This window comes from Stenella coeruleoalba (genome assembly GCF_951394435.1).
Source record: "Stenella coeruleoalba genome assembly, chromosome: 8".
Lineage (NCBI taxonomy): Eukaryota > Metazoa > Chordata > Mammalia > Artiodactyla > Delphinidae > Stenella > Stenella coeruleoalba.
In genome coordinates, this window is record NC_137154.1 from 106,069,694 (window position 1) to 106,086,041 (window position 16,348).

General features: G+C 50.9%; 1 protein-coding gene across 15 annotated transcripts in view; it reads left to right on the forward strand.

Annotated features, from left to right (window-relative positions):
- NTM (neurotrimin) overlaps positions 1–10,547 on the forward strand; it is a gene marked incomplete at its 3' end in the record, with an annotated part of 1,328,870 nt that extends 1,318,323 nt beyond the window's left edge. For 12 of the 15 annotated variants that reach the window (XM_079930756.1, XM_079930753.1, XM_079930758.1 and 9 more), the window contains one exon: positions 5,070–7,406. In XM_079930756.1, coding sequence (XP_079786882.1) covers positions 5,070–5,230 — 161 coding nt within the window. Of the gene's footprint in view, positions 1–41; positions 5,044–5,069; positions 7,407–10,440 lie in introns of those variants that run through there. The other 3 variants (XM_079930747.1, XM_079930749.1, XM_079930750.1) reach the window with 2 other exon arrangements.
- Between the last annotated feature and the right edge of the window lie 5,801 nt (positions 10,548–16,348).

Consider the following 16,348-nt stretch of genomic DNA (forward strand, 5'->3'; position numbering starts at 1 on the left):
GATAGCCCCCTCTTCTCCGCTCACCCTGCCCACCTCCCCAGAAGGGCTAGAAGGGGAGAGGAAAGGAAAAGGCACTAACTTCTCAAAGCCCGGAGATCTGATGGAGGCAAAAGGCTGAACCAACAGGCAGAGAAGTCCACCCACTGAGCAGTTTTCATAACAAGAGTCCCGTTGACAGCCCAGCCATAGAAGCAAACATCCTGTGCAGGGAGATTCGGATGGTCCTGAAGCTGCAGCAGCAGGTTCACGGGGAGGGTCTCCGGGAAAGAAAGGTGGGCAGGCGCACCTGCGGGATCCTCGGCAGCAGTGACCTGGAGCGGGCGCCGCTGAGCCCTAGTCCAGAGCCCAACTTCCGGGTGTTCTTTGCGCTTGGGTAGCTCAGGAAACATCGTTCAGACTCAATTTCCTCTTCTGTGACATAGAACTGATCTGCCTTATCTATCTGAGAGCTGTTCCAGCCTTCACCTGAGAGCACGTATTAAAAAGGCTTTGAAAATCGCCAGGTGCACGTTAGATTGTTGGAGTCCAGTCTCCGGATACAGGGACCTCCCCCTGTCACGACACAGGGGTTCATGAACTCATTTCTCAAGCCCTCTCCCCATCCCCTTTCCACCTCTTCCACTCCAAGTCCTCCCCCCATAGGACACCTGCATCTCTCACCTCTTTTTACTCAGCCCTTCACATTTTCGCAAGCTCCCTAGCCTAGCAAAAGTGATTCATTTAGACTGTGACTAAACATTGGGCAGGAGTGGGCCCAGGCTGAGCGGTAGAATCAAACACGTGCCGTGTGTGCTGCTTATGTTTTCCTCCTAAGGACCGTGCAGACCCTCAGAGAGCCCCGCAGGAAGGCAGCTGTGACAGCAATGACGGGCATGTGTTCTCCCACCTTCCACCTACCCCCCGACCCTTCTCATCCCACCTGTTCACCCATGCGCGTTGCACAAACAGTCATCGGGCGATGGCGTTAGACTTGGAAGGCGGGGGAGGGGATGGAAGAAAATGAATTATATGGGAAGCCGTTTGACATATGAGGAAGAATGCTTTTATTGTGAAATGATTCAGGGATGCATTATTCACCTTAGTGATGTAGGGCACCCTGGTGATAGACAGCAAAGGGGAAAATGAAACAAAGAAATAGAAAAAAAGTGAGGTCGATGGAAGTGTCCAGGTTCAACTTGATCCAACTTACGTTTATCGAACCCCTGGGCAAGGCGTATCCGCAGATCTCAAAGAGCGTTAGAAAAGTAGCTAAGGGCATAAATGGTAAAAGGGATGTGTGAGAGACAGGACGGAAAGCAGAAGATGCTTCACAAGGGACTCTGAGAGATGACTCAGCTCGTTCTGGTCACTGAGATCTTTACTTTCAGAGGGAAAGCGACTTTTAAAACAGGGAGTGGTTGCTAAGGAGTTAGAATTCCACCGAAGGTGCCCTCAAGGGATGGAGGGGGCACATCCCACGCTAAAGCCAACAGTAACAAAACCAATCGGAAACAAACAGATCACTACCTGATACTGAGCATGGGACCAGGAGCAGAGGGTCCATCTGCTGACGCAGAGCTGAGCTTTCTCACCTGCTCTGCTGGCCACTGAGTCTGGGGCAGGGTCTGCAGGCCAGCTCTCTACTCTGATTCTACTGTGCTCCCACCCTTCACCTTCTTGTTGGGTGCAGGGCAATGGGTCCAAGCCAGAAGCTGCAGTTGGTAGAAACCTGGGACATTCCGACTTGGACTAGTGTGGTCCTCCGTGTAGCTGTTGGACTCTTGTACAGCTCAGGAGTATTTTAGAGAAAACAGATCTCGCTGCTGGGATATTTCTCTCATTCATCTGTGTGTGTGTGTGTGTGTGTGTGTGTGTGTGCGCGCGCGCGTGTGTGTGTGTGCGTGTGTGCGCGCACGCACGTGTGTGTTGTTGTTTTTTCCTCCTCCTTTTCTAGCGTCCCATAGAATAGAGAGCTACCTCTTTTCTCAGGGAAATACTCCCAGGTTATGCTCCCCTCACCTCCAATGGATTTCCAGGGACAAGGAACGCTTGGCTTTAAAAGACATTCCAAGCTATTTTGCTACTTAATATCCGGAGGGTCTAGAAAGATTCAGATAAGAGAATTTCCCTCCTTCTCAGCATTTTCTGCCACCCTTGAAGTATTTCTCTGCTCCCTTTTTGCAAACACAACAGATTGCATGCCCCCCTCTCATATTAATATCTGGTGGTGCAGGACGCTTGCCGTGATAACTAAGGACTCAGGGATATACCGCCATCCCTCACGCCCTACCTCACAGGCATATGTGCCAGGGGCACACTGCAAACTCAGCGGCTCGTGGCTGTTCATTTCCCGTCCTCAGGTCCTTTGTCTTCTATCTCCTGGGCAAGGAGTCAGTGGGCTGGGAAAGGTTGGCTGATTAATGCCTGCGAACCTTGCAGTGACCATCAAATCATCTTATTAAAGAAGGCGGAAGTAAGTCAACTCTGTGCAGCGGAAGGAAACAGTTGCAGTGGCAGAGATGATCTGTTTTTCCCTACAGAGGATGAAAGATACTTAATTAAGGACAGCCACCCAGCAGTGAGCATTTCTATGGCACGTGTGTCTAGATACAGAAGGTACCAAAAAAGATCCCTTCACGCTGTTTCTGGAAGGTTTATTTGTCCTGTATAACCATCCTGGTGTGAAGCCAGCCCTGCCCCACCCATTAGAATCAGACAGCACCCCTTTGCCCACCTAGGTACCTGGATTCACTGGGCTTGGTGGCAGAAAGATCACTTCATGGCTTGACCAGAGATATTAACTTGGAGGCTTAAAGGGAGCAGTTCCTTTTTTGTTGTTTTTATGTTATTTTTCTTTCATTTTTTCTTTCTTTCTTTCCCACTCTACCTGGCTTCACCTTAACACATCAACAAAAAGATCACACATTTCAGGCGAGCTCTTGGTGAGAAAAATACATGCTTAGATTTGAAGGATTGTTGTTTCTGTCGATAGCCAAGGGTTAACGCAAAGCCTTGAGCTCAGAGCTCGTACACGCTTGGAGGTTCGAAGAGGCTCATAGTCCCGGAAGCTGTGCCCAGTGGTGTTAGCACCTCATGATGATAAACATGATGTCGAAACAGTTTCTGCATCTCTTCTTAGAACCAAATCACGGGGAGCGGGCTGGAGCTCAGCAGGAGGTCTCCAGTAAATAGAAAGAAAGCCTTGGTTACATTTCCCTCCTCACTGGGGTGAGATACATGAGTGGCAGAGGGGTGGAAACATTGCCACCTGGAAAAGCCCAAGGTTAAGTTCTAGGAAAGTCCAGAATGAGTGTCAAATAGCCCTTTGCCCATGTGGACACCAAGGCATGATGACCTTGGAGATCCACCGGGAAAGGATCTGGATGGAACTACTAAGATGAAGCTGTTTTCAGATCTTTGCCCTCACGGAAGACCACTCCTGGCTCCAGAGCACCGCAGGAGCCTGTGCTTTCACTGTACTCCTCTTCCAGATAGTTCCAACAAGCCAGACTACCAGGTAGAACCCCTCCCTGCGTCCTCCCTCCCACAGAGCCCATCACTCTGTGGGCTGCCCTCCCTCACACGTGCCCTGCTTTGCACCGCTTGTGGTTTGGGGGTGAAAGGCCGTGATGCCTTTATGCCTCCAAGCATCTCTCTGCAGACTGTCCTCCTTCCTTCCAGTCACCCTTCGTCCTGGTACAGGGAAGCTCAAGACAGTGGGCCCCGAATGAGACAATTCATGAAACAGCCCCTGGTTAGCTACTAGGCTGGGGTTGAGGGCCCAGTAATCTCTCCAGGGGACTGTCCTTGCTAAACGCACAGCAGACAGCATGGACCGGCACTCCTGGCTTTTCTCTACCACCCTGACTGTGCATCAGATCTTCTCTGAGTCACCCCTTTGATCCTTGATCTTAGATCCGCCCACGGAGTGGCTTCTCAGGGTTGCTAGTGTCCACTTGGATCAAGATTTGCATCGTATCTCAGATGCCTTTAAAGAGTAGACTGAGAGCTTGAATGCACAGGGACATACTCACCTGATTTTGGTCAAATGTTGTAGTCGAGTTTAGGCTGAGTTATTTCTAGGTTGTCTTTCCTTCTACATGCGAGGACCTTTGCACAGAGAATTGTATCACCTCGATGCAAAAGACTTTAATGTCATTTTCTTTTGTTGAGCTTTATTTTCCTTTATTTTAGGTATAATTGATGAGTAAAAGTATAAGATATTTAAAGTGTGCACCATGGTGATTTGATACCCCTCTACACTGTGGAAGGATTTCCCACCCTCTGTATCCAGGGTGAACATGTGCAGAGGCCCCCAGCTAAAGAGGGAGGTGAAAGATGAGAGGTCATCCCACTGCTGGCTGGTCAGCAGAACAGGCTCTGTGGATTGGCCTGAGAGCTTGAATTGGTGAATGAGGGTGTTTCCTGGGTCAGCCAGCAGAGGGGCTGGTGCCCAGCATTTCCACAGGTGGGTCCCAGCAGCAGGGATGCAGGTCTTAATGCCTTAGGTTGCTCCAGAGAGAGGAAGCCCTCTGGGCCAGCTTCCTGTAGTCTGAATCTGAGAGAGGTCAGCTATCAAAGGTCTGGGCTCCTCTGGTACGTGGAAACTTGCTCCCCGGTATTTCTAAGATGCACTGATAAATGCCAGTTAACTTTACATCTCAAACAGAACTTGGCTACCTGCATTCAGATTGCTGTAGGAGGGCCTATTTGTATGAGCCAGTTTTATACTAAAGCCTGCAGACTTCAGCTAATTCGAGGATAGTCTGGGGGCCAAAGAAAGAAGGTTACTCTTCAAAAAGTGCTTATTGGCTTGGGACCTCGGGCTCCACGGTACTGGCATATCCCCTGCTAAGACACGGTAGGGGTGCTGGCTCTCTTTGGGTCAGGGTTCCAATGTGACCATCACTCACATCCTTCCCCGGCCCCCCACTCAACCTATGGCAACTGACTTCCCAGCAAGCCAGAGGGGTGCACGTCTGGGGGCTGGGCCGGAAGTTCAGCCTCCTTCCCCCAAACCATCAGAGGGTAAAGTGGGTGTCTCTGGCTGCTCTCTGCCTTAACAGTGGCTTGTTTTTCATTTCTTTTAGAAGTCAAAACCACAGCTCTGACCCCTGGGAAAGGTTGGTATGCTTACTTTCCAGGCAGCTGCTGCCCTGGTGGGCTGAGGTGCCCAAGACTCTTTGCCTTCTTGCAAGATGCCTTTTCTTCGGCACTAACCCCAGGAGGCAGCCCGGCGGGAACCGCCTGACCTTGGGCCGGCCCTGTGTCAATTCAGATCAACTGTCCCCAAGGACATCTGATTCTCCCCGGGTGCCTCCCCTGCAGAAGTCTAACTTGTCTTTGCTGCCAGCACTAATGAGGACCTGTCAGTGCCCCAAATACCTCCATGTCTGGGCCCCTCTGTACCAGGCCCGCCTCTTTCCTTTGCACACGGATGCTCTAATGCAATGATCTTCTGAGACCTTGGCCTTGCATGCTGGCCTCTGCTCACCCTATTCTCTCTTTCTCTCTCTCTAACTTGGAGCTGGAAGGGAAGTGGCAGGAGGGAGGGGAAAGGGGAAGGAAGGGGGAGGTTCTTGGGTGAGTCACTTGGCTACAAATAAATTGCATCTTATTTGAGGCTTTCATTGCATCCAGATGTTTCCGATGGATAATTGACACTCATCACAGTTCTCCGGGACCCTAATGGTCCTGGTGATTAGTCTCTTTAGGCCTCCAGAGCTCTATAATGAGATTGAGGCAATAAAGGCATTCCACGCAGAGTGGAAGCGTGGCTGGATGAAGAGCAGAGACCTCATCCGTGTGGCCGAGTCACCAGGCAGATGGGCTGCGCTGTCACTCTGGCCAGCAAGGGCTCTGAGAGGGCCTTGCTCCGGGAGCTTGGGATCCATGCCTGCCTGGACAGCAGGTCCTCCTCTCACGGCGAGCTTCCTGCGCCGGTCAGTGTGCGAGGGCCTGTGTGCTCCCCACCTTGACCCGTGCCCGGCGGGGCAGGTCCTGTGGCCTCACTCTCTGCTCTCCTCCTCGCTGGAGATGCGCGAGTTCCACAACGCGGCAGCTCCGAGTTAGTGGAAAGATAATTGTATTTGGAGACGGAAGTCAGGGGACCTTGGGGAAGTCACTTAAGGTCTCCGAGGTTGAGTTTCCACACATTAGGGCGGGAGATAATAACCTTCATCTCCTACGTGAGGGGCTTTATGGGGCCGGAACCCCTTTCCAGTTGCAGGCCCTCCACCTAGAATTTTAACCAATATGGCTTTACTTCTGTGAATATCTTCCCTCAACCACAAGAATTTTCAGTGACTTTTATTGGAAATAGTTCGAAATAGGGGGGAAGGGTGTTCAGACGAGAAAATGGAGGTAAAGCCAGAGGCAAGGTAGGAGAGAATGTTTTGCTTTGTTCTTGGTTTGGTTTGTGGGTTTCTTTCCAAGTAGAATCTTAAGAAAAAGAAAAACAGAGACAACGTAAGCATGGACATGTAGCACAGGTCACAATGTTCTGGTTCCTTCCTTCTTTCAACAAAGGTTTATTAAATACCTGTTGGGTGCCCAGCTAGGCACAGACCCTGCCCTTATGGAGCTCACAGCATAGGGGAAGAAATGCATGTGAGACACATAAAGATAATTGTAGGACAGGGTGGTGCATATTTTAATAGTGGGATGTGTATGGTGCTGTGGAAGCAAACCAGAGTAAGTCAAGGAAGGCTGCCTGGAAGAGGTGACTGGGGCCAGAACAGAACCTGGAACGAGGAGTGCGAGTGAGTCAGGTGAAGAGCATTTCAGGCAGAAGGTGCAAGGATGGGAATTAAATAAAATAGGCTGGAAGGTACACGCTCGTGTGCGCACACGTATGTGTGGTGCCCGCCTGCTGGTGGGGGCGGGGCGCGAGGCTAAGGAGGCAGATGACAGGCAGACTAGGAAATGCAGTGCGTGTCCTACGGAGCAGCTGGGAGGTTTTGTAAAGGCTGAAGGAATCCAATCCATCATTGGTCTGATCAGCTTGGAGTCACAGACACAGCAGCCTGGAGTTGGCACAAGGAGTCAACCCGAGGGGTCCAGGCGCAGGTGGCGGAGAGCTGGTGCACGTCCTCTGAGAGGATGTGAGGAAACCCTGCCTCCGGGTTTCTCCAGGTACCACCCCTGTTTCCTCCTGCAGGCAGCTGTGTCCAGGAGGGAGGCTGGGCGGGGCAAGGGGAGGGCGCTGGGGGAGCGAGGCCAGGCTGGAAGTGGTGTTCAGGGGAGTGACAGCCCCGTGGACCCACCTTGGTCAGGAGGGTGGCCACGGAACATCACACAGGGAGGGCCCCCGGCACACCCAGTGGCCTTTTCCTTTCTTCTCTGGGAGGAGTTCTCTGACAGGGAGCCAGGCCCCCTCCCCACAGGCTTCCTGCGTGCGTCCCAGGGCACGGGCGGAGCCGGAGCCGTACAGGCGACCCGGAGCACCTGCCGCGCAAGGCCATTGCCAGGTTCCCCGGGCACTTTTGCCAGCTCCCAGCCACCACCTGCGGGGCGTTTCAGACTCCGTGGCCGGCAGACAAGGTTCCTGACTTTTCTGAGCTGGTAACCAAGCCAGGCCCCTGCTGGGCTGTCTGCCTGGCGTGTGCATCCTTCATCCTCTTCCCTGGAGACGTCTGCTGGCCGGGCAGCCCAGAGGGGTGGAAGGCGCCAGAGGCAGAGAGCATCTCCATGTGGGAACTGGCGATGTCCCCCTTCGCTTACCAGGAGCGGGGATGGGAGGGCTGTGTTGGGGGGTAGTGGGGAGTGGGTTTCAAAGCTGTGTGAGCCAGTGTTCAGGAGAGAAAAGAGGTGAGAGAGGAGCCCTGTGTGAACAGATGCGTGTCTGTCCAGGCGCCATGAGCCAGGCGTGCAGGATGCGTTTGGAATCGCGGAGCAGTGTGCACCTGGGGAGCGGTGCAGCCACCAGCCCTCCCGTCACACTTGGAACCCAGCTGCTCCCAGGGACTCAGAACAACCTCCCTGTCTCAGAGTTGGCCTCAGGCAGAGGCAGGACTCTCCTGGAAGGATCCTGGAGTGGTCCAGAGAGGAAGGGCTTTCTCACAGGAGAGGAACAGATAACTCCTCACTCTAGAAGCCCTGGGGCCGGCTTCTCTCCGGAGATTCCAGAGACTGCTGTATACATAGCAGTGATTGAATATAAAGGCTAGAGTTTCTGGTGGTGGTTTATATAGAAACATAGTAGTTAGATTTCAGAAGATGCAACCAGTTGAATGGTCAACGATAAGCAAGTCTGAATGGTGCTTCTTGGGGCTGCTCCTTTGTCACGGGTATCCCAGTGGACTGACAGAAGGAGAGCGTTCAGTTTTGTGTTGCCCAGACGTTCACCTCCCCGGCGGGGAACAGAAAAGGCATCTCTTGTCCTTCTCCTCAGGAGAACTTGCGCTGCCAGGAAGTTCGGGCCTTGGAAGCACTGCTGTTGGGGAGAAAGAAAACCTCCTCTACCCTTCTAGGCTCTTCTTGCCGGTCTAAAACTTAAATCGACATAAAACAGAGTAACAGGAGAAAATAAAGCAAAAATTTACTAATATGTATACATGGAAGAGGCCTAGGAAAAGTGATTAACTCACCAAAATGTCCCAAACCCTCACCTTAAATACCACCTTCAGCTAAAGACAAAAGAGGATGTTGGGGGACTTCCCTGGTGGTGCAGTGGTTAAGACTCCACACTCCCGATGCGGGGGGCCTGGGTTCGATCCCTGGTCGGGGAGTAGATCCCACATGCATGCCGCAACTAGGAGTTCGCGTGCTGCAACTAAGACCTGGTGCAACCAAAGAAATAAATAAATGTTTAAGAAAAAAAGAGGATGTTGGGGGTAGAGGCTTAGGACTTCAGAGGGAGGGGAGGCAATTCACGTAGAGAAGGAAAGGCGGGTGTTTGGTAGACAGTGATTTCTGGGCCAGGCAGGGAGATGGACACAGAGAGGAGCAATAACTAACAGATTTTGCAGGTTCATCCCTGTCTCCACACCCAGGTCACACTGTAGTTACCTATGGTGACAGCTCCCTTCCTGGTACAGGTCTTCTTTCTACGTTCTTCAGGTAGTTGGGGGAAGGGCAGAGTTTCTTCCGGAGTCTTTTGGACCTTGATTGCTTTCAGCTGGAAGTAATCTGCATGCCAAAGAGACATTTTGGGGTGACAATTTTGCTCCCCTGCAGTTTGAACCAGGCACCAGAGACACACAGATTGGATGACCTGGTGCATTTCAAACTCCTAACTGTTTAGCCACTGACCCAGAATCAGAGATTTGTCCCAAAGGTCTAAGGAATAAATCACAGGGACAGTGCTTCCAAGCCAGGACTTCTAGGACTTGGAATGATTCCATATGGAATCAAGAAGCCTGATTTGATGCTGATCTGCATTAGCCAGAAGTGTCTCCATGTCCAGCATCCGAGTCAGGCAAGCAGGTTCTGGCTTTATCCCTTCAACCCAGTGACGACATGGACTTGTGGCGGTGGGGCACCAGCTTTAAATGCCTCCGTTAAACCCAGTGCAAGAGCCTTCCAGAGTAAGTCCAGTCTGAGAAGATGCCCTGCTTCGCTGGGTGCCTAATTGATCTGGGCATCCAAACGTGTGTGCACTGTTCCCGAATCAGAGCTCCATTTGTCGCAGGCGTTTGTGGCCACGGGGCTGAGGGAGCCACAAAGCTTCTGCTTCCAGTGACAGGGAAGCTGCTGGGGAACTGTATGACCTCATAGTTTTCTTGCCTCCCCAATGTGGCTCCGCGTCAGAGAGTATCTGTGTGCAGGTCAGGCTGGTGTGTGCCTCTTAGGAAAATACGCCATCCATCTGCCCCCCAGCAGACACACATCATGGCACGTTCTGCATCCCGGTGTCCATGGAAATCTTCCCTTCCTCCTGTGTACACGGCCAGAGGCCACCTGTCCCTTTGCTTCATCCCCCCTCCACCTCAGGCGAGCTGGTTTGGACCTTTCAAGCATGTGATACTTCAGGAGGTCTGCTGTTACCTGATCCGGATGGGGGAGAGGCCAAGTGCGCTGCCCTGGGACCGAGTGATGGACAGAAGGGGCACCGAGGCCAGTGCAGCAGCCGCAGGGGACAGTTGGTGTGTCCAGCGAGTCCTCTCCTGCATGACAGGAGGGTCACGTGAATGTTTAAGGCGGGCAGTGCTCGGAGGGATTGGACGATGATGCAAACAGTGCAGGGGTCTCACTTTATTGAAGTTCTGTGTAAGGTGTTGATTAATCAGCCACCTTTTTCTTGAACCTGCCCCTGAGCCGTGGCCTCAGCATGTTCTGACAGCAGAGGAGTAGCAGGCACCTGCACACTGTAACCTGAGGTCCCTCCTGCCCGGGTGGGCGCCCCATCATGTAGCTGTGCCCATGGGATCGAGGCTAACGCAGCCTCTGGGTATGGAGCTGGGATGCTGGATGCTCCCAGTTGGAGGGGCCAGGCTCACGACAGGTGTGTTGTGTCTGCAGGCCCGGGCGCCATCAGCGAAGTGAGCAACGGAACGTCGAGGAGGGCTGGCTGCGTTTGGCTGCTACCTCTTCTGGTTTTGGTTTTGCACCTACTCCTCAAATTTTGATGTGAGTGCCACTTTCCCCGCCGGGGAGAAGCTGCCGTCGCCACCGCCACCAACACATCAGCCACGGCGACCAAGAGCAACGCGAGCATCCCCGTTCTAAAGCAGATACAATCCCACGAAATTCAGAGCCTAAGGGGACACAAATTCGAGGGAGGGGAACAGAGAATACTTTGGGAAAACAGGTTGAACAAGGACATTGGAAATCGCCTTGCAGATACGTAGGTACAGCTGAGTTTTCTTTCTTTTTCCAAACGGGAAGAATGCACGCGGCTTTGGACCCACCCGCAAGCTGCATGGCGTGACCTCCGTTACCAGTCGGGCAAGGGCTCAGCCGCTCTGCCCACCACAGTGCCCCCCCCCAAGGAAAGTTCTGGAGTCGGCCACCCCAGATTCAGTCAGTAGAGAAGAACTCAGAGGGAGGCTTGCAGGCCCATTCCTGAACTGTGTCCCTATTGTGTGTGTGATGAAACGCAGCAACAAAAAGATAAATAAAAAGGAAAACTAAACAAGACAGCCTGTCAGCTACAATAATCCCACAATCACCAGTCACAAAAGATATTGTTAAACTTCTTTTTTTGTTTTCATTTTACTACATGGACATCATAGGTAACAAGGGATTCTGATTCATTATTAATTTTATTAATTATATTTTCTGATATGAGTCTAAAACTTAGTGCAAAAACAAGACAAAACTAAAAAAGTACACAAGTGAAAGGGGTGAAGAGAAGTATGTTTGTTAAACGTTAAACATGAATAGTATACTTCTTACCTAGGTTTACAACTGGTGGACAGCACACCAGGCATTCGCTACCTGGTGAGGATTTGGCAAATCCACCAAAAAATAAGTAAAAAGCCACACATACAATTTAACCAACATCTCCACCAGCGCTACAGATGTCCTCTGCTTCTGGCATTTGTTGCAGACAATGCTACACTTCTACATGCTGTTTAGAAACGGAAGGGTGACCTGCACCATATCTTGAGTTTGCTGGTGATGCTTTTTTTGATGACATATATTATACAGTATATATACACATATATTTTTTTTTGTTAGGGTTCTAGCCATTTTCCTTCTCAGCAGGGTCCTTTCTCAGACATTACTGCATGCTGTATATGGCGTTAGCTGTGTGTTGCTCTTCTAAACGATGATAGAGTTTACTGGTAATTGTGTAATCAGCTCCTGCCTTTTTATTTTCTTGGGTTATTCACATGTCAGAGACATTTCTAAAAAGTGAAAAGAGAAACAAAGCACTAACACGAGGCGCAGCGTCTTTTCCAGGGGCCGCTCTCGGAGGCGAGGGCTAGTGCGGGGGGCCTGGCTTCTCCGTCATGCCTCGGGCACGGACAGACAGCAAGCAGCCGGACCAACTCAGCAGTCAGTAACCACTCGCTTTAGCCCGTTACGGGAACCTCTGATGCCTTTGTGACCACTGGAGAATCGAATCCTCTTGGTTTATTTTATTTAATTTCCCACCTCTGTGTGCGTGTGTATGAAAGAGAAGAAAATGCAGTTTTTAGGTGATCTTTTCTTCCTCCCCCGAAGTCTGGGAACCAGAGGAGCCTCGGGGAGGGGTCGTGATGTGATGAGGGCAGGTGGGATTAGGGGCTGGGGGAGGGAGGGGTTGTCTCTGACTTGACATTAAAAAGTGTTCCATGTCCCTCTCTACCTGGTGTGGTACCTCATTCTCAAGTGGTGGGGGAGGGGAGCAGAGCCTGCCTGGCTCAGGTGTGAAGGAGTGGAGGGGGGTCGGGCTCTGGGTTCAGGCTACTGCTCTGTGGACCCCTCGTGGGCGGAGTGGGGCCCCCTGTGGAGCGGGCTCTGACGACAGGCAGGGCCTCGGGGAAAGCACCTTCTCCATCAGAAGCACGGGAGGTGGGCCTCGTGGTCACCCCACCTCCACTGCCTTCAGGAGGTCCTGCTGTGGCCACACACCTCCCCTCATAACCTGGGCAGATGGCAAGTCCAGTTAGGGGATGGCTTTCACGTGTGATTATTTCTGGAAGGCATTAGAGTGCAGCCGTAGCCCCAGAAGGCCCTGTGGGTGAGTACTGATGAATCCCCAGTCCCATCCTCCAGTGTTTGGGGGACTCTCTTCCATCCAAGCCTGCCCCCCAAACCTTGCCTCTAACTACAAGTTAGGAGAAAAGGTACAGTTCAATGCAGAATAGTTTTCAAGTAATTCCAACCTGTTCTGATTGATTCTGAAGATTCACCGAGAGGCAGAAATGAGGTCCGAGCCGAATCACCCCGGGATTACCGTGCTTGTGTCCTTGGGGGCAGGTTCCACCTGGGAGGAGAAGAAGTGTTTGGAAAGCAGTGCTTTCATTTTCAGCTGCTTCTGGAAGCACTGAGAAAATCTTGTTGACGTCATGGTTCTTTTTATTTTATACATTCTTTGTTTAATTCTTTCCCATTATGGTTTATCACAGGATACTGAATATAGTTCCCTGTGCTGTACAGCAGGACCTTGTTGTTTATCCATCCTGTATGTAATACTTTGCATCTACCAACCCCAAACTCCCAGTCCATCCCCCTCCCTCCCCCCTTCCCCCTCGTGTTTCTTTGTGCCCTCTGCCCTTCCGCCCACACCACCAGGTGCCAGATTCTCCGGCTTCTTCCTGGCAGCGTGAACTGGAGTAGTCGGACCAAGCCTCGCAGATCCGGGCTGCGCTGGAGTCATTCCTTCCTTGTGTCTCAGAACTGCTAAAGGCAAGGGGCTCTGGGTCTCCTTTGAATAAAAGTGGGAGAGATTTACTAGCTTTCCTGTGACCAGAACTTCTATAGACACGGACCAGAGGAATTCCGTGCAGATCGTGGGTCACGGGAATAGAGGGAATAGAGTGGGAAAAACACTGGGAATTTCCATACTTCTAAACTTGAGCCCAGAACCCCCCTGAATAAAATGTACCAGGGCATCTGCAGACAGAGTCTTCCTGGATTTTATCAGGACAAGAGCACAGAGTGGCAGGTAACCTCCATGTGATTCAGAGCTTTCTCTTTCAGGTTTACTAAGCATGGTTTAGTTCACCCGTCAGCATCCTCGCAGGAAGGACTGGTCTGTCCTGACCAACTGTGACATTGATGAGGAAGACTTCCTTTCACCTTTCACCTGTGCCAGTTGCATAGCCCTCCTTGTCTTGAGGCTCTCTGGAGCTCTGGTCATTCGCTAGCACGTTTCTGGTAGAACCAGCCAGCCGTGACTGCTGACTCAGCAGGTAGGAGAACTCCCTGCCCTGCCTCTGGAGGGGTTTCTTCTCCTCTCCTGTTTAGTGCAACACATAAGCCGTGATCTGCTGAATTTCAGTCTCTAAAGGGTGCCCATGAGACAGGGCCTTCAACCAGACTCAGAGTTCAATCCAGGAGGACATGGCTTTGCTAGGCGCTCATAGGGGTGATCTCTAGGCTTCTCGTCTCAGGAAACGAGCTTTGGCAAGACAGTGCTCACTAGAGCGAGTAAAGAAAGCATCCTGAGTAGCGTGTGCAGTTGCTTGTCATGGCACAGATGCTAATGGATGACCATTACTAGGGGCCGGACTGGATTTCAAACATGCTGGACCCCTTGGTTCCGTCAAGTTGCAGTCATACTTTAGGATTCAGCCGCTCCCTTTAACCTTAGGCTGTCCTTCGGGGACACCATGCTTGAGGTTTTGCAGATTTTATCCCATAGTCGTGTGTGTGTTGGGGGGAGTACTAGTGGGGAGGTTCAAGCCCTAACCACACACTCCTAGAGAACCCCATTCATCTTCTTTCAACAGAGTACCTGTCCTTTCCCACGAGTGCAGCTGTTCTCAAGTTCCTACCATTAAGTCTCTCCCCATCAGCTCTTCTGCACAATCGGTTCAGGTGTCTGACTTGCAGCATTGTAGTACTCGTCCAAGGACCGCCTTCTGATGAGTGGGACTCGCAGAACTGGAGCTGTCTTTGCCATGGGTGATCCACAGGTGTTCGCTTCTGTCACTGTGGATGGCGATAATGACAGTGATGATGGACAGTTCTTGTCCTTCACGCTGGAGGGAAGTTAGCCAATGAATTGGCGCTGGAATCTGATGGAGGTTTTTCGCTGGACTGACCACATCTTTATCTGACCACATTTCGCTGGACTGACCCCATCTTTATCTTCTACCTCTGGACCGTGCGTTCGGAAGGGAAGGCAGTGACACGAGTCAATCACAGGATGGTCCCTCTGATGTGTGGGTTTGTTTGATAAAATAATGTATCATCTGGGAACAGCAAAACACCCACAGTGTTGTTTATTCTTACGACGGTAAACATTTGAGGTACTTGTCCTTAGAGTAGAAAAATCTATGCAGAAGGAGAGAGGTGGCCAAGTGACAGTACCCACCCCATGAGCCTGCAGGCTCTCCTGCTACTACTGACCAAATACATGTGCCCATGACAGTCACCAGGCAAACAGCTAAGAACTGAGATTGTAGCTGTTGAATGATTCCTCTTTGAAGCATTTTTAAAAATTTTTATTTTAAACCAAATCCAGGAACTAATTTGGTTGGGAGCTTGCTCTTCGGTGCTTGAGAGGAAGGAGGCGTCTCATTTGTCATCCCCATAACTGCCAATCAGGCCATCCTAAAGCATCAGTGCTCACCCATCCCGGCTCATAATTCAGGCGGCATTTCCGTGCGTACCCAACTCCGTCTTCCTCCAAGACAAGACGTGCGAGTTAGCATCCCCATGATGCGTGAGTAACAGACATCTCTGAGGTCTCTGCACCTTCATCCTCACACTCCTCCTTCCCACAACCCCAGCTTCTCCCATCGCGTCCGTGTCATGGCTTTCTGTAGAAAAGGCTCCCTAATTCCTGAGCTTAAGTTAAGGTTACTTCTTACAGTGTGTGTGTCTGATGCATTTTGGGGGCATGATCCCTTATGCAGGAGGCTTCCTTTGGCTTTAGTCGTTTGAATGTTGATTTTACGCCCATGCAAGCCTCCAGATAACCTAGATATGTGCTTCTGGCATATTGTGAAGGTATGTGAGTTGATTTCCATCCTTTAGGGCTCGTTAGCATTATTCGAAAATGAATTATCCCTCGGTTGGAATATCTATTTGATTAGAACGTCCTAGAAATATACTTTAGCTCTGGCCATAGCGCTTACCTGGCTTCCAGTGAATCTGGTTTTTGGAATTTCTGAGTATCGGTGCGATATTTTGGGAAAGGAACAGAATTGCTAATCAGTAGAACTAGGTTTTTGTTCAGATTCTTCTACTAGCTAGTAGGGTTCCTTTTCCTTATCTTTTGTGTAAGATGTTATAATGGAAAATTACTAATCTTTTTTCTATTTTTAAAATTAAATAATCAAGTAATTTCAGATTTGAATAAGATTTCTGCAAGAAAAATTTTGGAAAGCTGCCTTTTTTTATAAATGGCAATTTAAGGTGTGAATCTGGACAAGTTCTACAGCCAGTGCATTGTCTTTGTGTCCAGAAAGGCTCATGGGAAGGAAAACATGTCATCATAGCTGCCAGTTCTGCAGATTTTTGAAGTGGCTCCTTGAGGAGAGCTTGAGGGGTGGACCCTGTAGCTGTTGGAAGGGAATGTTTTCTAATAACGGACAGTGGCTTTTTCTGAAACGAGAAATGACGTTAGCCCCAAGCTGCTGTTCAGTTTTGTTCTCTGTAAGACACAAGGAAAACAAGGGGGAGTAAACTGCCGTATATCTTAACGTCTGTGGAAGGGGCTTCCCTGGTGGCGCAGTGGCTGAGAGTCCGCCTGCCCATGCAGGGCACACGGGTTCGTGCCCCGGTCCGGGAAGATCCCACATGCCGCGGAGCGGCTGGGCCCGTGAGC